The following is a 21,267-nucleotide window of genomic DNA, read 5'->3' as shown; positions in this document are numbered from 1 at the left end:
GAGGTCCACAATACAATTATGATTATCATCTCAATTGTATTGTGGCATAATCAAGTCAACTCAGACTGGTGCAACCGAAGCGTGTACAAGAAAGTGAATGGAATTGTCGTAAGTCACACCAATTATAACTCCGTGCAGAGAGCATTTTCAGACAACCGCAAAGTTTGATTTGTTTTGTTTTTTTCGTGAGAGAATATTTTCCCAGCAAATTTCCTGTGGATCTCATTTGGTGTTATGCTATTAGCAGTAGCAACGAGTAAACGCTGTGTACTTGTATCTCAACAAAGTGACCGCGATGCATTGCGTAACCCTTATTACTATTGTCTCGTTGTTATATCCTCGATGATTATACTTTGTTATTTTAGCTAAACAAGTTTATGTCAAATTGTGTAGCAGTCAATATTATGCTATGCTTTTCGAAGCTCAAAGCGAACCTTGTCGTGAATACGATTTACTTTACTATGGGACACCTTTTCAAAATTTATCCTGTACAAGAATGGGTAGAACTTAATCGTAAATATCTCTTATTGTATTTAGTAACACAACCCATCGGAAATATGTTTAGCAGTTTATGAAACAATTTTCAGTAGTGTAAGATATCCAAAAATAACTCAAAGTTGAAATTTTCTCAAATGTTTGGTATGAACGAACATTAAGGTGAACTTCAGTGCAAATAAGGCACACCTTATTCCAAACACATGAATTGAATGAATCGGAAAAGCGTATCGTGCAAAATTTTCCAAAATCCTGTAATAAATTTCAGATTTGCTATACGTTGGAAAGACTAATGCCACCAGAGATACACACTGGTGTAAGATTTATGTTTACACTGGGGATGCAGAAAGCGAACACCACACAAAAAGGAAAGTGTTCTTCTTCTCAGTGTTGAATGGACTTTGAGTATGTGATTGTGTTCGAAGAAGCTGGTGCGTACTCTTCGCATGAATCGCTCTCACGCGCCCTAGTCTAAATACACCGAAGTGATCACTTGTGCGTGCTAGTGAGAGAACACTTCTGTGGTTTGTTTTTTTTTTATATAGAAGATAGCGTAACTCTATGAAAATCTTTTTTGCAGCATGAAAAAGCTTTTAACTTGATTGTTTTACGTTTCGCATTCAGCTCATCAGTGCATTAGCAGATTACACACTTAAAACCATTTCTTGAGCTCGGCATAATAAAATGCCGAAACTGATCAGCAACACCTAAATTTGCTGATTGCTCAGTAATCAATACGCATGTTTCTGAGCTTCGTTAAATGCATTCACTGATATTTCGGTAAAATGCTTCACTTTGCCGAAATTTGGCATAATTGCTTGCTGAATTTATCAGTAAACAACAGATATGCCGACATCAGCAGAGACGTTTGCCGAGATTTCGGAATATGCGCTAGCTGTTGCCGAGATTCAGCACGACAGCTGTCATTTATTTCCGCGTTACATTTTCGCTTCGCATTGCGCGATTATTTTCTGATGAAATTCTCGAGTGAAAAAATGGATAATCTTCGAAGAAACTTGCAACTAAAAATATTGAATAAATATAGTGACATGTTTCGCTTTATAAAAAGCGACTTTATCAGATCACATTATAAGGGAAAAACACCCAACACGGGGCTCAAAGAGTCCTCGAGACAAAACTTAGGGGGATATGCGAAAAAATAACCCAATGCATGAACAAATTCAATAGATCCAAGTAAGTTTATTTTTTGAACAATACCGTATATGCATCATTAAATATTGAAAATTTATTTTAATTTTCATATTTCCAGCTCGACTCAAGGTGGACGCATCCGGAAACGCCGCTTTTCATTATGCTACATGTTTTAAGGTAGAGGCTTTAAGCACTACTGGCAACAAATTTGTAAGCCTCCTTTAAGTGTTAATAAAATGATCCTTTGATCCTGAATGGTGTGTTTATAATGTTTAGAAATTACAAACAAAATTAATTGCCTGGATTTTTAATTACTGATGATTCGGTAATTTGTTTTTTTTCATTTTTTCGTTTTATTTTATTGCCGAATATTCAGCGAACGTTTCACTGAGCAAACAGTAAATCTTATGCTGGCGATTTCGGCAATATTTGACGTTTGTCAAATTTGAGGGTGCCGAGACGCTCAGTTATTTTATTTTTGCCGAGATGATTGCTGATTACTCGGCTGTGCGAATCTCGGCATTTTTTTGCCGTGACTCAGCTAAAAAATTTAAGTGTGTATGTTGACGACTAATGCCACCTCGCGGATCAACATAATCCGCTAAGCAGACGTAAAGTCATTGCTATTTACTTAATTACACCGAAGTGATATGTCTATCCTGACGTCTCAGGCGACATAATCTGCTAATGCACTGATTAGCTGAATGCGAAACGTAGAACAATCAAAACAGTCATGTGTACTTCTGCACAAACCGGCACCCACGAGGTACCATAAAGACTGTCCCAGAAAGTATGGACGCAACTAAAAACCGCTGCCATTTCGCAATGGTTCAGAATCTGTCAATTTTCATGGCTGCGTCCTGTTGTTTACACTCTTCTCTAACCACTTGTGCAGTTGTTTATTCGTTTTCATTAGTTTGTTTCAAAATGCATGGACTTTCAGCAGAACAACGTCGAAAAAATGTGTACAATTGGTGCACAGGACGCGGACTGTCACTGAGAAAGATAGCAAAAATGGAAGGAGTAAGTGAAAAAGCCATGCGAAATGCAATCAGGAAGTTTGGTGAGGATAACACCTTTGAGGATAAACCGAAACGGGTCGAAAAAAAGGTCCTGCTAACCCTCAGTTGGATAAACGTATACTGAAGGCGTTCGAGCGAAAGAAGGAGGTTTCAGTTTGGGATGTGACCATAAAAGTGGGCACTTCGAAGTCAAATTTTCTTCGTGCTAAAGAATGTTTGAATCTTCGAACCTATAAGAAGAAGCTTCGATCAGGCCGAGGGTTCGAAAGCTGTACAATACGATTCTTGCTGGAAATTTGAACTGCATAATCATGGACGACGAAACCTACGTGAAACTCGATTACAAATTCTTGTCGGGATCACAATATTATACGGAGCGAGAAGGGCAAGTGTTAAACCAGTCCGAGACATCGATTGAAGTCGAAAAATTTTGGTAAGAAAGCTATGGTCTGGCAAGCAATTTGTAGCTAATTTCGAAACCCTTCATCACCAATGCTTCAATTAACAGCGAAATATACATCAAGGAATGTTTACAAAAACGACTTCTACCCATGATTCGAAGCCACAAGGATCCTGTTGTCTTCTGACCAGATCTTGTTTCTTGCCACTACTCGAAACCAACGGTAGAATGGTATACTACCAAAAATGTCACTTTCGTCCCAAAAGACATGAATCCACCAAATGGTCCACAACTTCGACCAATTGAGGAATTTTGGGCTTTAACGAAGGCACATCTTAGGAAACATGTCTCGGCAGCCGAAACCATTCAACAGTTCGTAAAAGATTGGACCCACGCTTCTCTTATGCGTACACCAGAGTGCTCATCGGCATGTACACTTCGTTGAAAATATCTTCCGCCTCAGAGGATTTGAGAGCTCTGCACTAGCACTGATCTAGTGCTAGAGGCAAAAGAGAATAAACGCGCGTTCTCAATGTGCATGAATTTTCTATATAACAGTGGTGTATATGTGTGAAAGATAAGAGATCTCAATGATGTTGTCAGTGCGAGGGGAGAAATTACACTTGCTCTTCGTCGCACAGAGGATTTATTTTCCTTATCACGTGTACTTTCAAATTATTCGGATAGAATGAAAAACAATATTCCCATGTTTCTAACAGTACTGAATATATAACGAATATTCGTATAATAACGCAGATATAGTCAAAAGAGAAAGTAAACAAAGAGAATCTGTCAATTGTTTTTATGCCGAATCCGATCAGTTATTATGAATGTTTTTTTCTAAATATTCTTATGAGTTTCGAGTTTCCAAATTCAGATTCTTAGACATTTTGTTTTATTGTTTCCTCTTATTTTTAATTTATGATTTATACATTCCTATATGATTCAGGTGCAACAATTTACCAAATATGTTTTCACACTTCCCAAAGGGTATCCCTGAAAATACACAAAACGCGAGTGTTATAAATGGAAAATATTTGGTTTCTTTTGATTTATTTTTTACATGTTATACGTCGGTCGATGCCATAATTTTGCTTTCAGTATTATGAAAAATGAATTCTTTTGGTAAGATTCAACATAAATGTTTGCCTTACTTATTACAAATATGTATAGAATTCGCTCAAACTATTTTTTCCCGCAGTGTGGAAAAGCATGTCATCTAGTTATGTCTCTGACATTACCCATCCATCTTTTTTTATGTAAACTATGGTGAAATATGCCAAGCACAGCATTTTTAAATAATCTAATTAATTGTAGATTTTCTCATAGTTGCTCGCGAAAAGCGGAAATTCTTAAATATTATGGATGGATTTAGAGATTGATTGATAAATTATGATCAAAATCTATTTAGTTCGTTTATTTACTTATGTTTTATTACCTCAATCTAATCTGCATTTTAACGTACAATTTCAAATTTCAAATTTTCCATATATTCAAGTACAACACGTGAATAAACTTCTTTGTTATCCATCTTTGTAATGTTTCACCATCTGCATTCGTTTAAGCTCAAGTATATTGAAAAAAAATCGTTCAAAATTATGCTAACGTCAAACGAATCACCATTACGCTTTTACGTGGTGAACACACTGATTGAATTCTTCAATTGGTTTACATGATAAAAAGCATCATTCGAACAACATTTTGTAACAAGTCGGTGAAGAGGTAGTTTTGAGGATGCTGCTTAAAAATCATGATTTGCTGTGTCCACTGTATCCCAGTGCAGATTAATCAAAAGTGAACAAATCAAAGCAGCATAGTTAGATTAAAAGTGTTTCTAGACTCCAACGTTTTTGTTTGATTTTTTTTTAATTTTTATTGAATTTTTCCGATTTTTAACGAAAAAATCCGCCGTTTAGTAGCTGTAAAACTTTAGGGCCAAAATTATTGAGAAACAAGTCGGTGAAGAGGTAGTTCTGAGGATGCTGCTTAAAAATCATGATTTGCGGTGTCCACTGTATCCCAGTGCAGATTAATCAAAAGTGAACAAATCAAAGCAGCATAGTTCTTCTTCTTCTTCTTCTTCTTCCTTTCTGGTTGGCGTCACCTCACTTGAGATGACGCCGAATTGATGGCACAGCAACTAAGGCTATATTGCCAGTTAATTTTCGTTTATAGTCCAGTGGACTTTCTTTTCACTTGACTACAAGCGAAAATCTCGCTGTGTGGCTGCGTCGAATCGTCAAAGTACGGCTGAAAATCCTTTCTTTCTTGCGAAATACTCGAATTTTCCCCGGACTAACACGATGCAACGTGCTCACCCGTTGAGAGTTTCACCGGAAGTGAAGCAGCATAGTTAGATTAAAAGTTTTTCTAGACCCCAACGTTTCTGTTTGATTTTTTTTTAATTTTTATTGAATTTTTCCGATTTTTAACGAAAAACGAAACTTTAGGGTTAAAATTATTATATGTAGAAAGTGTGTACAAATTTTGAAAAAATTGGTGCAATAGTTTTTGATTGACGATGAACACGAACTTTCAAAGCGTGCTTTCGAGAAAAACTCGTTTAAAGTTTTTTGTCTATAAAATCAATGGAAACAATTTGTTACTCAAGGGAGCCCGTAGGGTTCAACATTTTCAAAAAAAATCATATTTTGTTATAATGAAACATTTCAAGAATGTTTTGTCAAGTTTTTAAGTCAATCGAAGCAAAAGTCTTGGACCTGTGCGCCGAGCTCTTGTCTCTTCGCAGTCTGAGATAAGCAAAGATAAAGGCCCATAAAGTTTTGTTCCGATAGGCTTAAAAATTTCACAGAATATTCTTTAAATGTTTTACTATAAAAAAATACAATGAAAAAAATAAATGAACATTTGTGTCTGGAAGAATTTGTCGATAATGACGATAATTTGTCTTCAACTTATAATACTGATTGATTCGGAATGTTATGACTACATATTTTTGAATGAATAAAGATAAGTGCTTTGATTAATTGTGCAAAAGGAAATGTCAATACGTTAACAGTATTATGGTGAAAAAGGTAAGATAAACAATAGATAGATTAGGCACACATCTCCAAATATCAAGGGGAACGCGCCATTTGAGCCAATTTGTTCTGAAGATAAACACACTAAGGTTACAAATAGAGTTAGCGCGAGAAGCGAAGCCGAACTAATTGTGCTAATCAAAGCGGGAAATGTGCTAATCAAAGCGGGAAATGTACTTACAGCAAATTCAAGGGACCCTGTCACAGTAATAGATTTTTCGCTTGTACTCTGACAGGGTCCCTTTGATTTGCTGCAAGTTTGTTTTGCTCTTTCGGCCTGCTAATGTCAGTCACCTGCTCGGCTCAGCTTCTATCGCTCACCCTGCTTTCGACCTAAGTAGTATTTGGAAACAGCTGAATATAAACCAAACCCAAACCAGTCATCGAGGGGTTGTACTAGACATAAGAAAACACTCACCACTCTATTTTTGAAGGTTTTTCTTTTAAATCACCTTAATTTCACTTAGCTTCAGCCTGTTTTAATAAATGCTTCAATTGGCGTACACTTACGTCGGGATGTGGATTCAATGTGAAAAGAAAAGTTTAAGCATCGAGGATCATCCATCGAATCAATTCCAGTTTCTATAACCGAGAACATTTTTTTTTTCATATTTACCAAGACGGGAATACTTGATAACTAGGAGAAATTAAAGTATCTCCCCGAAAACACCACATATTAACTATGAAATAAAATTTTGAGCCATGTTTTGTTCCAACAATTACTGCCAAAACTGCCCTATCTCGCCACCCATGTTAATTCTACATCGTGGGGATATATACCCAGTTCAAAATGACATGAACAAGGATTCTTGAACAAAATTAGCCGTATGCTCGTATGCAACTAAGTATGCAAGAGTTCACTCTGACAGCTGAGCAAAAGTCGAATAAAACAAAACAAAACGTTCTGCGTTTGTAACATTTTATAACATTTTAGAGTATACATCAATCCTTTGTTGTGTTGAGTGGCTAATGAAAATTCGCATGTTATGATAAACATGGCTTGGTAAGTATTTTTGTATAGTAAGTTAACAATTACAAGTTCTACATAGTCCGTTTCTCACAGCCCCTTTGAGAAGCGAGAACTCAGTTGTAAAATATGCGAAGGCACAAATGGGGCAATGGAATCAATGTTTTGCGATCCGAATGATGACAGGTTGTTGAATAAAATTTTCAAGTGCACTGATGTGAAGGTAAACAAATTTATTGCTATATATAGGGAATCACGAAATTTAAATCTTAACTTTGTTTTCTTTGCGTTAGGTTAAACCAGTTTATGGAATTATTTCACCAATATGTGAATTTTGTCGCAGTCGAATCGAGCTATTTGACGATAATTTTCAACCTCAGTGTAAGGAATACGTAGTTGAAAAAGTGGATACCAAATCAGTAGCTCCTGATGATGATCCTTTTAATTGTTTGGAACCGATTGAAATTAAAAACGATAAGACTTTAGATTACTTGGAAATCAAAGAAGAGCATTCGAAAGAAGCAAACGTACGAGAAGTGAAATTGCAAACAATATTTCGAACGGCAACCATTGAAATTAAAACGGAATCAGAATGGCCCCAAACTGATTTTGATAGTAAGTTTAAAATTACGGAAAACATTAACGAAATTAAGGAGGATCCAAATGAATTCCAAGAAAATGAAGAAAGTAGCGCACAAAATTCTTGTGATGATAACCATGATCAAGATTCAGGAGCGACTGAATCAGAAATGTCAGATCGTCCACGAAAAACGAAACGTGAGCAAAATCCCAAATCCGATACCGCACATGTGGCATTTAGAATACCTACCAAATGTGAAATCTGTGGAAAGGTGGTAACTTATATGAAAGATCATATGAGGTTACACAGTGGGAACAAGAAGTTCAAGTGTCCGTATTGTGATCGGTCGTTTTTACAGAGTAACAATTTGGTTTATCACGTCAGAAAGCACACAGGAGAAAAACCATTTCCATGTGATAAATGTGATAAAAGTTTCATTTGTAAATCTCATCTACTCTCCCATTCGGTAATTCGAGATTATGAGTGTGTTGGAAATTCATTATTTTTAATCAATTGCTTTATGTTTTAGCGGTTACATGCGAACGATCAGCCGTACGTTTGTGAGTTTTGCTCTAAACGCTTCAACCAGGCGTGCAATTTAACGAAACATCTGCGTATTCACAGTGGTGAAAAACCATACAAGTGTGAGGTCTGTAATAAGGCTTTTATGAATCTCTCAAACAAAAAAGGTCACGAAAAGCGGCATCGGGGCGAAAAAAATTTCTCTTGCGAGGTTTGTTCGAAAAGTTTCTACGACAACCATCATCTGGAGCGGCACATTTCCTCTCACACAAATGATAAGCAGTTTGAATGTAATTTCTGTCTGAAGAAATTTAGCTCCGCTAGCAGTCTAAAGAATCATAAGTCGAATCACAAACCACTCATGGAAAAAATAAACTGCAGTACATGTGCAGAAGAATTTACTAGTATTAAGCAGCTGAAACGTCACATGAAAAGCCATCGTTCGGATTCTGAAAGCCCACTGTTTCCGTGTCATGTTTGTTTAATGACGTTCACAAGCACTGCACAGTTGGAAAAACATGACAATGAACTACACTCGGGTAGTTTTCAAAATTATTCCAAGCAAAATGAAGACCTTGTTATAAATACAGTGAGCGAATCAACACAGAATGTTGGATCGGGCAAGTCGAAAACATCTCAGCGTGCAACAATAATCGACCCCACCGCGGTTAATAAACAATTAGAATCCGGCCTTACCAAGCCCTTCCGTTGTGATGTCTGTTATAAACAGTTCACTCGAGCACGCTCTCTGAAAGTTCACTGTCAGGTACACATTAGTGGCAATAAACTGTTCAAATGTGATAAATGTTCCCGGTCCTTTACTCGCAAGGAGCAGTTGATCATTCACGATCGGACGCATACCGGGTCTAGACCATTCGTTTGTGAATTTTGTTCCGAACAATTCATTAAAGCGACCGATCTCAAACGACATCAAATAGCGTCCCATAATGGTAGTTCGATTCAGCGGAAAAAGAAACGCACCCCGGAACCGTTGGCTGGAACCAACGTCATCACGCAGTTGATCGAGCTACCGCCCGAAGTGCTACCCGATTCGGATCAGGTTCTGATTAAGTTTGAAATTAAGAATGTATAGTTAATGAACGTGTTTACTCACATTGTATTTACAAATAAAACAAGCATTTATTTTTTCAATAAAAACACGATTATAACTATAGGTCGATTAAAAACAGCCATTAAAAGCTATGTGCTTGTGATCAGTGAAGTAAACTCACGGTTTGAAGTGTTAAGCTATTCAAAACTCAACAAAATTTTCTTGCTGGTTACGACTTTGTAATAAATAGCTTGATCATTTTTGTGCACTTTCAAATATTTGAGGATATCGAAGAACAAATTAACGAAATGTGAATTTCATTTATAAAAGTCTACATTAGGGCGATTTATTAGCAAGCGTATAGGTATAAAATTTAATTGTAGCAATCAACCAATATTGCAAGCTATCTGTCATGTTGCAATCAAGATTATTGTAGTGATGGACCCCTCATTTTGAAACGTCAAAACTTTCGAATCGATGAAACCACTAGACAACGACCATCGAAAAGTTCACGCAGAGCGAGCGAGTGAGCGAGCTGCACTGCACTGTTTTCTACTTTCTATCGATCAGTCAGTTGCTTTTTGTCAAACGGTTGCGTTGTGTGACTTTTGTAGTTGATTGTAGTACTAAGAAAAACTTGCTGAAAAACAAGACTTGATAGGGAAAATCCTTCTGTTGTCAGTCTGGACTGCTCTGAATTGTTGCTGTTTTCAGTGGATACGTTTCTTTGTTAGCATAATATACCTTTAGTGAAACATGTTTAATTGATTTTGCTATATGACGGCTGGTTTGCGAATTGCTGGGGAAGTTCCTGTTTGTGCCACCTTACGATTGAATTATTTTGTCAAAAGAAAATGTGTTCTACGTTGTTCTGTTACCAAATAATGAAGCGATAGAAGGAAAATCAATCACCTTAAAGGTGATTAAAAAGCCGACCATTTAACGACGCATCGCTGTCTTGTGTTCCGTACGGCAAAAGAATATTGTGGGTGATCGGAAAAAAGAAAACAAGTTGTTATGTCCGAGCTATGTAAAAATAGCGTAAAAGGTTCTAAAAATTTGTTGTTCGAAGAAGAGCTATGGTATTGGTAAATAATTCACTGCTTGCAGGTGTGAAAATTTTTCAATTAGTACGAGTGACAAAAATAGAGGTTCTGTTTATGTAAGCCCGAGCTTTGTGTGTAAAGATATGAAAGGAAATCGAAAGTAGCAGCTCTGATAGCGAAAAGCGTAGGTCACATGAAGTAGTGCAGACACGAAACAAATTGAACAAAAAGTTCAACGTTTGGCAGACGCAGAAACCTTATCCACTCTTTGATAAGTCCAATATCAGAAAGGAGTCTGATTGCAAATGGACGCATGTATCTCACCTGGATTCCATCTGTAGTGGCAAACGAGGAAAATCATATCGCAGGTTCGGTTGAATCGGTTACGGCTACGGGAGAAATACAACACAAAAGAAGAAACTTGTTCTTGGAAGCCACGCATACAACCTCACGGAGCCTAGAAGGCTTTTCTCGCATCGGCTGGCAAGGTTAATCGCTCGACAGAACAGGTAGATTGCTCTTTTTTCTTTCCTTCTATACAAGATTAAATTTTTCGTTTGAGAAGATAATGTAGAGGGGATACAGAGAACGCAGAATGTCGGTTGCGGTGTTTGATGCAAATTAAGTGTATACGAAATCCGACAATTCGGTTTCTGCAAAAGTAGAGCAAACATAGCTTGCAGTTTTATTTGCGCAATAAACATTCCCAAGATTTAGGATACCCCAGTTTTTCCAGACATAATTGATTTTTTTTCATTTCTTCACACCTTCCTTTTATACGTCCAGAACAAAGATATGCTTAATTTCGGTGTATGCATCGTTTTCTGTTCGATTTATTAATAAATATGATTTGAAAAGGCCATCACAGAAACCCAAAAAAATATAGTGTCCAACTGACAGTGGCGTACCGAGGAAACTTGGCACCCTGGGCAAAATAATCTCTTATTTGCCGCCCCCATCGTTGGTTTAGTTACCAAAAAAAAGCTGAACTCCATCTCCATCAGCTGATTTGGGCGATCAAAAAAGGTCCCAAGGATTACTTTGCCGCCCCCTAAAATTGTTACACCCGGGACGTATGCCCCCTTCGCCCCCATCTAGATACGTCACTGTCAACTGACCAGTTTCCGTGTCGTATTCTTGACTTTCATGAGGTTTTAGAAAATCGTACCTTGATTGTGGTTTTGATTACAATCTTTTTTGAGTTCTTCGATGTCATCTGCTGCTTCAACCTTCATTCGAAATATTTCCTTCCGTTAAATATTTGCGAATAATTTGAACGATTATTCTCCTTTGGAACTTCAAAACTGATCCTCATAATCTCCAAATGTCAACCCGATCGACAATATTGGGATTGCAAGATGTTATATTATTACTAACATAGATTTAACATAGAAGGATAAACATTATGCAAAGGTTATATGTCCATAGTTAGAATAAGCGGCAACCTGCAATATGTCTAAGAGAAATTACTATCAAATGGAAAAACAAATTCAACAGAGTTTTCTACTTCTTTTTTCTTAATCTTCTCTATCTTTAAATAAAACTTCTCAGAAAACAAACCATTGTTTATTGAATTAGGAAAACATTAATGATTTTAAATATGTCAGAACAACGCATCTCATATACATCAGACATAAAATTTCAAGTATATGTTGTCACTGTGTTAGTGTCTTTTCCGTGCACATGATTTACTGCGACCACTAACTCAAAAAACTGTTTACGACCGGGACGTCAGAAACAAAAAATAATAAAAGTGTCGCAATCTATAAGACGATTTTGAAATGAGCGCAACAAATAATGAATAAAAGAGGCACCCCGAAGAATACAATCGCTGTTGACTTCAAACAGTGCCAAATACGGCCTTAGATACAAGAACTTGAATCTTAGCTTAGGGAGCAAATGCATCTGGATTCAAAGCATGTGCATTTGCTTCAACTGTACTAAACTAACAAAGTTGTATACATGCAATCCTCTGTGAAATACAAAGCAATTGAATTCACTAATGACAACAAACCAATATGCAGGAAAACAGCAAGTACAACATACCAGTTTAGAGAGATTAGAGAGATAATTTTTTCTCCGCTATCTTGAACGGCGCATTTTCATTAAACATGCGCTCAAAGAAGGCTCTACCTCTACTATGTGACTTTCGGTCAGAACCTTAGAATTCCATATGAATCGCTTGTCACATATGGCCTTCAACTGGTCACGTCAATATTGAGCAATTCCAGGGAATGAGTAGACGAAAAAGTGACAAAGAATCGACCTTCTCCGATTTGGATGAAACTTTACACATGGCTTCAGTATGGTAAACCATAAGTTTAGAACCGATGGAGAGGTCAATCCGATTCACGACTGATTTTTAAAAAGGGTGTATGTATTTTTGCATTTCACAAAAATTGCCTTTTTCAAATCGTTGTAACTCGGAAACCGTTAATTGTACAAAAATGGCGTTCAGAAAGAAGTTGTAGGGAATCGATTGGGCACTCTAAAAAAATATACACTGAAAAAAATTGTTGATTTATTTTCTCAATTACAAAATAATCCGAAAAAGCTAAATAAAAAACTACAAGGATCAGCCCCATGGGGTTGTTCGAGCCATTGATGTGGAACAAGGCAACCAAAATTTCTAATGATCGATATTTTCAATCAATCGTCACACTTTTGAATCCGAAAATGCACGAGAGTCTGCTTAAATTGAACTTTATTAGGAACCAACACCAAACACGCGAACCCAGAATATAGACTCTATTTGTCGTGATTTGTATTTGTTTTGTAGCCGACGAAATTACATCAATAGCCCAAATGTATGCAATTATATGTTTGTACACGCTTGCGATACGGATATCGATATTTAAGCTTCTCTTCGCCAAGCTTGTGTAAAAGTTTTGTATGCAAGCAGGTAATTTTATAGCGTTTGTCTACCATTACTATCCTTCTGCGATTTCGGTTGAAGCGATAAACTTTATCTCATCATCAATCGAGTTCATCTTATATAAATTAGAAATTAATCTTATGCAATCAAAATTTACCGTGGGGTAGTTGTAAATTTCTCAGGCGAAACGATATAACATGGAATTTCATCCGAGCTTGCATGACACAAGATCAGAGCATACCAATTAAAACTTCAGATCGTTTTATGGCACTTTTTGTTTTGCTGTCTATCAACAACCTACCTCTAGCATGCTACGCGTAGGACTGAATCGTTAGCTATAATTTCGCTTCTATTTATAGATTCGCGTCCTTTCAACAGCTTCGCTTTTGCATCGATTGACCAATCAGAGTGATGCTTTCCCTTAGATATATCGCTTACTCCTTCAAAACCGTCGACTATGACAGGGAAATCCGGTATGCCGGAGATTTTTTGCAGACAATATAGGACACTGCTAGCTATTAGTCAACATTTCAATGATATACAATTGAAAATACATGGCTATGAACATTCAAATCAATACGTAGAAATATTTCCAATCAAATGGTGACATAATATTAATAATTGATACAAAATTGACTGTGCTGTAATTGTTAAAAACCTGACCACATTTCTACATGTATTTTTCTTGACTTCCTAATTTGCACTCCTATATAGAAAACAAAAATGTGTTCCACATTAAAAAAATCAGGGTCTTAATTTTTTTTTGATAATTTTTATTTTAAAGCTGTTATTAATACCTACAGATTGTTGGTTATTCCATCCGTGCCTTTTGAAAAATGAAGAAGTTACAGCTAAAACAGTTTACGGGTGCATGCAAATGATCAAGTTCTACTCGTTGTAATTCGGAAAGAAGGTCGAGTCTGATGATCTGCTAAGCACTTCTGGAATTGCTCTATTGTCAAAAATCTATTAACTATGGTAAGCCTTACGAGAAACTTGACAAGGAATCATCTACATTCAAGGGCAACGGTATTTCTTTTACACCGGCTCTGGAAAATTCTAGTATCTCTGAAACAGAGCTTATCTATACTTATGCACGAACTCATCATATGCTACCAACGTACAACAAGCTATACCTGGTTCAGTTAACAACGAGCCCAACGCTTGGACAAATAATAGTTATACAGCGAAAACATCCCACAACATTGTTTTCGTCAACAATAGCGACGCCAAAACAATGGACTAGGGCGTGAATAGTGGACCATTGGAGCTCTTTTATTCGCTGGAAACAAGAGTACGTTCAATTTGTTGAAATATGCAGTTTTTAGTTGAAAAGCCAGCGTATAAAATAGTATAAATGAAATGTTGAATGTTGATTGATTCACCTTACTCGTAGTGCTCCTTTTTTTCTTGTTCCAACCGGATCAGAAGCATTTTCACATGCACATAACTTACCCAGGACTCAGGGAGGCGTTAACTTAACCGAAGTTAACCGAATTTCGATGACCGGTTCCGTAGACAGAGCAAATCGTGTTCCGAGGTCACCGTTCCATCGATCAGCCCCGCCTCAACACAATGTTTGCATCGAATGGACTCAAAAATTGCAGAAAAATTTCGACCTCTTGCAAATGACAAGCAATCGCTACGATTTTTGTTTATATTGTTTAGTTTTGCATAAACAATTAACATTTTGCGATCTTACAAATACTCCCGTTTGCATTCAATTTCATGCTTTTCTTTACGTTTCGTCTTAGACTCGTCAGTGCAGAGCAATTCAAATGGAACTGCTTAGTGCAAACTTAAACAGTTCAATTTGAACCACTAAGCAGACGTAAAGTTAATGCTACTTGCAAAACACTTTTTCAATTGGCACCGAAGTGCCATGTCTTTTCTGGCGTGCCGAACGAAAACGTCTTTTTCGACTAATACGAGTCTAATACCGTTTTCGTTTTTGAACCTAGACGCGGGCTACTCTGACTCCGAGTAAAACGAACACGTGGTACGCGCCCTAAACAACAATTCATGAAAAAAAGAAAAAATAAACAAACTCGGCTGGATGCGAGGTGCGACCCGAGAAAATTTTCAGAGCGAAACTACGCGATTGGAGTCCGATCTAGAGCGACCTCAGGTTGCTAAAACAAACATATCAAACGTTGTTTGGGCGACTCTGGGTCAGCTTTCGGGCTGCTCTGATCAATAAACGAAAACGGTATAAGACGAAACGTAAAGAAAAGCGAAAACGGTTATGTGCCCAAAGCACAAACTCAGGATAACCCCTAAATGATCCAATTTCATATTTTTAACGAATGTATCCATACCTTCAGTGTTCAAAAGCTGACAGTTATACCATTTGGACATAGTATGATATTGCATATATCTGAATATATTTCTTATAGACGATTCTACATGAAAACATTAACAATAAGAATATAAAGATTATTTATAACCAAACAGTTACTTTTAATCATAAAACGTTTTTTGTGGTATCATATGTCGAATTCTTCAAGGATGATATAAAAAGTGTTAATCGATAAATTGTGCAAAAATTGTAACCGCCGTTTTTTTATTAAAACAAAATAATTAATGTAAGTTGATGTTAAGTACACTTTTAAGTACACCTCAGGATGTCAAACCGAAATACTTGACACATTTAAATGGTTTTTATTTATTTTACCATTTCAAATAAGTTATTACATCCAGTGGCGTCTCGTGACAAAATTGACTAGTTGTGCACTGATAATGTGGAATGATTGCAGATGTAACAGTTCGTTGTAAGTGAAAACTAAAGATTGACAGGTTTGTTACGGTCGCGCGGATTTCGCGGATTTCGCGATTTTCGCGTATTTGGCGCGGTTTCTGTTCAGATTTTGATGCGATTGCGCGGATTTCGCGCGAATTTCAAGAAACATCATTTCATATTTATGAATCGTTTGTTTGTTTGAAAGTTTATTGCAAATTTTTGAAGCTTGTGACTTCTACACGGAACGACCGAAATTAGCTCTGCGCCTAATTCGTATTACTGTTTTTGAATTAGTTGATTCTAACAACAAAATTTCCAAAATAACTATAAAATTAGTTAAAATGTAGAATTTACTGTGCTGAAAAAAACTCTTATTTTTAGAGAATGTGTTTAGTTGGCGAATATTCTGGACACAAACCAGCAATATTTCAATCCAACACGAAATTCTCATTGACAACTAATTTCGTTATTAAAATCAGAAACTTTGATTCTATTTATCTATCACCGTCATTACTGAAGGACAGCAGTGTCAAAGCAAAACAATCCATTAAAAAGCTAAAAGGGACAGTCTTGTTGAAACTGCTCGCAAATTGTTTAGATGTTTTTCGCATGTGTTACGATATATCCCTATATAATTTTCTAAACCGATATGTAAAAATGACGTAAACTGTTAGTGGAAAGTGTATTTATTCAGAATTTGTGCGCACTTGAAGCGATTGTGCGTAATAATGTTTTTACGCGGAACAGTGATGTGAATTTCGAATGTTTCACTCTAATTGTGATGAAGGTTTTTTGTATCTTCAAACCTTCCGAGCTGTGCCGTCCGGTGTACTATTTGTATTCGGTTTTTGTTTTCCGAGTGCTCAAAGTTTTCAGTGAGAATGAAGAAACAGTGCTTTAGAAGAAAAAAAATTTAAAAAGATGTTTACGTTTCGTTTATGTCTTTTTCTCCAACACAACATCGTATTTATACCTGCCAATATAGAAAAGCCAACCGCGTCTGAATTTTTTTCGGCAGTAGTGTGCCATCTAGTGGCTAGTAGTCATTAAGGTGTTACCGTTTCGGTGACAGGGCGCCATATAGCTGCAGATTGCAGAAGCCAATTCAACCATTCATATTGGTTGAAAACAACATTATATTTCTTTAATTCAACTAAAAAATTAGTTGACTGGATATGAAGTGTGCCTTAGCTAAGAAATGACAGTACGTTTAATTTGTGAATTCAACTAAAAAAAATAGTCATTTCAACAAATATTTTATTATTATTAAGGGAATGAGAATAAAAAATCTAAATCAGCAAAAGTAAGATTTTTTTAGTTGTCTCAAAAAATAACTAACTAAAATCAGCAAATCAACTAAATTTTTCGCGAAAATGCTGATTTCGGTCGTTCCGTGTATGAATCCCCAAAAAATTAAGAATGGGCGAACGTTTCAGCAATCGGACGAGCTGGCCGAACTGGTGAATTTTCACCTTGATAAACCCAAAATTTACAAAAAGACGGTTCTAGCAAATGTTTTTTTTAGTGGACAAAATTTCAATTTTATACGATTTTTATGAATGGCTCAAATTGCTATTTCAGCAGATCTATTACCAGGAATTACTAAAACTTTTCGATATATGTGATTGCGTTTCCCCGTTCTAAAGTGGAATTCGAAAGAAGATACATCTAACTGGTCGTGAAATGATAGTGAAAATAGGACACTGTACAACCTCACCATTTGCTGTTACCTCTGGAGTTCCTCGAGGGTGTCCACTTGGACTGTATTTATTTTTATTGTATCTCAACGATCTAAGTATTTCGATCAAATGTAAGAAACTATGCTTCGCCGATGACTTTAAAATATTTCATATAATCAAATCTGCAGCTGACTCAGAGTTCCCACAAGAACAATTGGATAATTTAACTATGTTAGAACTAATTATGGATATAATGAGCCCATTGATAGCATGTGACGTATATTAAAAAGTAATTCAATTCGGCTCTCGTTTATCACGTAATGTTATTAAGTAATCGAAGCTCTAGATTTAAGGAAATGTATCATTTGGATGATTGTAATCTGTTGATACAAAAGATGAAGAGGTTTTATGCCTGCTGGAGAACAAGTTTGGGATCTTCCCTGCTCCAAATAAAAGAATAAAAGATGAAGAGGAAAAGAAAGACATTCAGAGTAAAATCCGGAAACAGGAGAAGGCGCTGTTTTAGAGAACAAAAGCTAATCAGGAAGCGATAAATAATTGAAACTGAAATTAAAAAGAGTTTATTAGGTCATCCTGATGTGGTCTACCTCAAACTTCTTACCGCGAAGGAAAAGCTTGCCGAGCAACAAGATGTTGAAGCAAAACAAAATTGTTTTTGGTGAAATTTGTTTAACTTCTTCCAAAATCCCAATTGTAACTCATTTTATTTTTACTTTAACTTTTTCCGTACATCAGAGAGTATAAATTAACTAAGGACAACGGAAAAGGTGCAGAGCTGAGCTGAGTAATTTTTTCTCTTCTTGAATCTGTGCAGTAACTCATGTGCACGGAAAAGACACTTCCACATCGACAACAGATACTTGAAATTGTATGTCTGATGTATATGAGATGCGTGTAAATATCCGCAATTTCCATGTCGATCCAACCTGATTTCATCGAATAAAGATTCAAAAAAAAAATTGGTTTGGATGGAGTTGGAGACGCAGTTCAATCCTTCAATTTGACCGGTTGTGCAGTGCACGAGGTGCACATGAGGACGAGACGCCACTGATTACATCCCTTCTCATTCTGCTTTTAACGCAGAGGGCGATAGCGCCCAGTCGACGCCATTCTATTGACCAAGTGTCCCATAGTCACAGACCCATGGAGAGGCATGAGATAGGAACTTGGGAACACTTAGTTATCTCACCTTCTGACGACCAATTGCGTCATAGATGTTTACTTCGCACCGAAAATTGGCATAGAGTTTCAAGAGCTTTTTGGCACCATTTAATAGATGAGCATGAACTTAGCGAGGCACCTCTCACCGATGATAACGCAAATAGGTGAATAATTTGTTGCTAATTTGTTGCTAATTAGTTACGGTAATTTTGAATTTGTTGCTCAATTTTTTTTAAATTTTTTTGAGTACTTCGCTAAGTTCATATAAAGTTAGCGAAGCCCCCCTTCAATATATGCATCAAAACAAATCCAAGCCCAGTGAATAATTTGTTGCTAATTTGTTGCTAATTAGTTACGGTAATTTTGAATTTGTTGCTCAATTTTTTTTAAATTTTTTCGAGTACTTCGCTAAGTTCATATGAAGTTAACGAAGCCCCCCTCCCATATATGCTTCAAAACAAATCGAAGCCCAGTGAATAATTTGTTGCTAATTTGTTGCTAATTAGTTACGGTAATTTTGAATTTGTTGCTCAATTTTTTTTAAATTTTTTCGAGTACTTCGCTAAGTTCATATGAAGTTAACGAAGCCCCCCTCCCATATATGCTTCAAAACAAATCGAAGCCCAGTGAATAATTTGTTGCTAATTTGTTGCTAATTAGTTACGATAATTTTGAATTTATTGCTCAATTTTTTTTAAATTTTTTTGAGTACTTCGCTAAGTTTATATGAAGTTAGCGAAGCCCCCCTTCAATATATGCATCAAAACAAATCCAAGCCCAGTGAATAATTTGTTGCTAATTTGTTGCTAATTTGTTACGGTGATTTTGAATTTGTTGCTCAATTTTTTTTTAAATTTTTTTAGTACTTCGCTAAGTTCATATGAAGTTAGCGAAGCCTCCCTCCAATATATGCTTCAAAACAAATCGAAGCCTAGTGAATAATTTGTTGCTAATTAGTTACGGTAATTTTGAATTTGTTGCTCAATTTTTTTTAATTTTTTTTTTAGTACTTCGCTAAGTTCATATGAAGTTAACGAAGCCCCCCTCCCATATATGCTTCAAAACAAATCGAAGCCCAGTGAATAATTTGTTGCTAATTTGTTGCTAATTAGTTACGGTAATTTTGAATTTGTTGCTTAATTTTTTTTAAATTTTTTCGAGTACTTCGCTAAGTTCATATGAAGTTAACGAAGCCCCCCTCCCATATATGCTTCAAAACAAATCGAAGCCCAGTGAATAATTTGTTGCTAATTAGTTACGATAATTTTGAATTTATTGCTCAATTTTTTTTAAATTTTTTTGAGTACTTCGCTAAGTTTATATGAAGTTAGCGAAGCCCCCCTTCAATATATGCATCAAAACAAATCCAAGCCCAGTGAATAATTTGTTGCTAATTTGTTGCTAATTAGTAACGGTGATTTTGAATTTGTTGCTCAATTTTTTTTTTTAAATTTTTTTAGTACTTCGCTAAGTTCATATGAAGTTAGCGAAGCCTCCCTCCAATATATGCTTCAAAACAAATCGAAGCCTAGTGAATAATTTGTTGCTAATTAGTTACGGTAATTTTGAATTTGTTGCTCAATTTTTTTTAATTTTTTTTTTAGTACTTCGCTAAGTTCATATGAAGTTAACGAAGCCCCCCTCTCATATATGCTTCAAAACAAATCGAAGCCCAGTGACCTTGGACGGAATGAAAAACTGAACGATTAACTGAACTGAGCGTGTATGGTGACTATTCAGTGTTGCGGTTTGTTTCATGTCAGTTTCATCCGTTTTTTTTCATGGAGGCCCATTATTCTGATCAAAAGAAAACTGACGAACTGAACGACAAAAGTGACAAAAGAAAATCTGCTTTTATCTAGCAAATATTGCGCTTGAAGAATCTACAAAACATGACAAAAAATATTTCTCAGTGGATTAGTTAATTTCAATCAATATTTTGATAAAAAGAACAAATATTTTACTTGTGCGTTTCTGACAATTTCTTGGCAAACGATTTCACAGTACATTCAATTTGAAAAACCTGTTTTAATCCACCCAGTGGTATAATGATGCCTTTCTAATATTACTAATATTTTCAACAATATCACCAGAAGATTTTGTGAAGATATTTTTTTTCCAATCTTGAATAAAATTAGAAACTTTCTTTGGGTATAAACTAACATAACCTTTTCAAATTGTAAACAGTTATGTCAAGTTGATAAGAATTTTTCTTTATTTTGCATCGTCGCACTAAATGATTAAACACACTTTATCCTATAGATCTGGAACCAGAAATCGGACCCGGATGAAATTAAACAGCAACCTATAAGGCTGTAGGAACTTTTATTGGAGCCTGTTTGTGGAAATCGATCAAATTATCTCTGTGAAAATTGAGTGAGTCTCGTTTTAAACTTTTTGACTGCTACTTCTGGTACTTCTGGAACCAGGAACTTGGAACCAGTATAACCAAAGTCGGTTCGTTTAGTAAGTAACTAATATAGCCTACAAATTGAATCAGTTTAAAGCCAAATCT

The 21,267-nt window shown here is 36.1% G+C and overlaps 2 protein-coding genes across 6 annotated transcripts in view; both read left to right on the top strand.

Moving 5' to 3' along the window:
• The first annotated feature begins 6,980 nt into the window (after window positions 1-6,980).
• LOC131431400 (zinc finger protein ZFP2-like) lies at window positions 6,981-9,333 on the top strand. The gene is made up of 4 exons (XM_058597090.1): window positions 6,981-7,113; window positions 7,174-7,300; window positions 7,371-8,123; window positions 8,187-9,333. Exons 1-4 carry the CDS (start codon window positions 7,097-7,099, stop codon window positions 9,270-9,272), a joined length of 1,983 nt encoding a protein of 660 aa, XP_058453073.1. The 5' UTR covers window positions 6,981-7,096; the 3' UTR covers window positions 9,273-9,333.
• A 467-nt stretch (window positions 9,334-9,800) lies between these two features.
• Window positions 9,801-21,267, top strand: part of LOC131431397 (uncharacterized) — a 232,589-nt gene continuing 221,122 nt past the window's right edge. For all 5 annotated transcript variants that reach the window (XM_058597080.1, XM_058597086.1, XM_058597087.1 and 2 more), the window contains exon 1: window positions 9,801-10,785. The gene's annotated coding sequence lies outside the window, so the exon portion shown is untranslated. The remainder of the gene's footprint in view (window positions 10,786-21,267) is intronic.

Source organism: Malaya genurostris, chromosome 2, assembly GCF_030247185.1.
Source record: "Malaya genurostris strain Urasoe2022 chromosome 2, Malgen_1.1, whole genome shotgun sequence".
In the NCBI taxonomy this organism is placed as follows: Eukaryota; Metazoa; Arthropoda; class Insecta; order Diptera; family Culicidae; genus Malaya; species Malaya genurostris.
Note: the sequence above shows the minus strand (reverse complement) of the source record. Positions and strands in the feature narration are given on the sequence as shown.

What these genes read in the sequence shown, in the direction of transcription:
- LOC131431400 (XM_058597090.1), top strand. An exon ending in TCAAGTGCACTGATGTGAAG is followed by an intron (nt 7,301 to 7,370) that starts GTAAACAAATTT and finishes TCTTTGCGTTAG; the next exon opens with GTTAAACCAGTTTATGGAAT. An exon ending in CTCATCTACTCTCCCATTCG is followed by an intron (nt 8,124 to 8,186) that starts GTAATTCGAGAT and finishes TTTATGTTTTAG; the next exon opens with CGGTTACATGCGAACGATCA.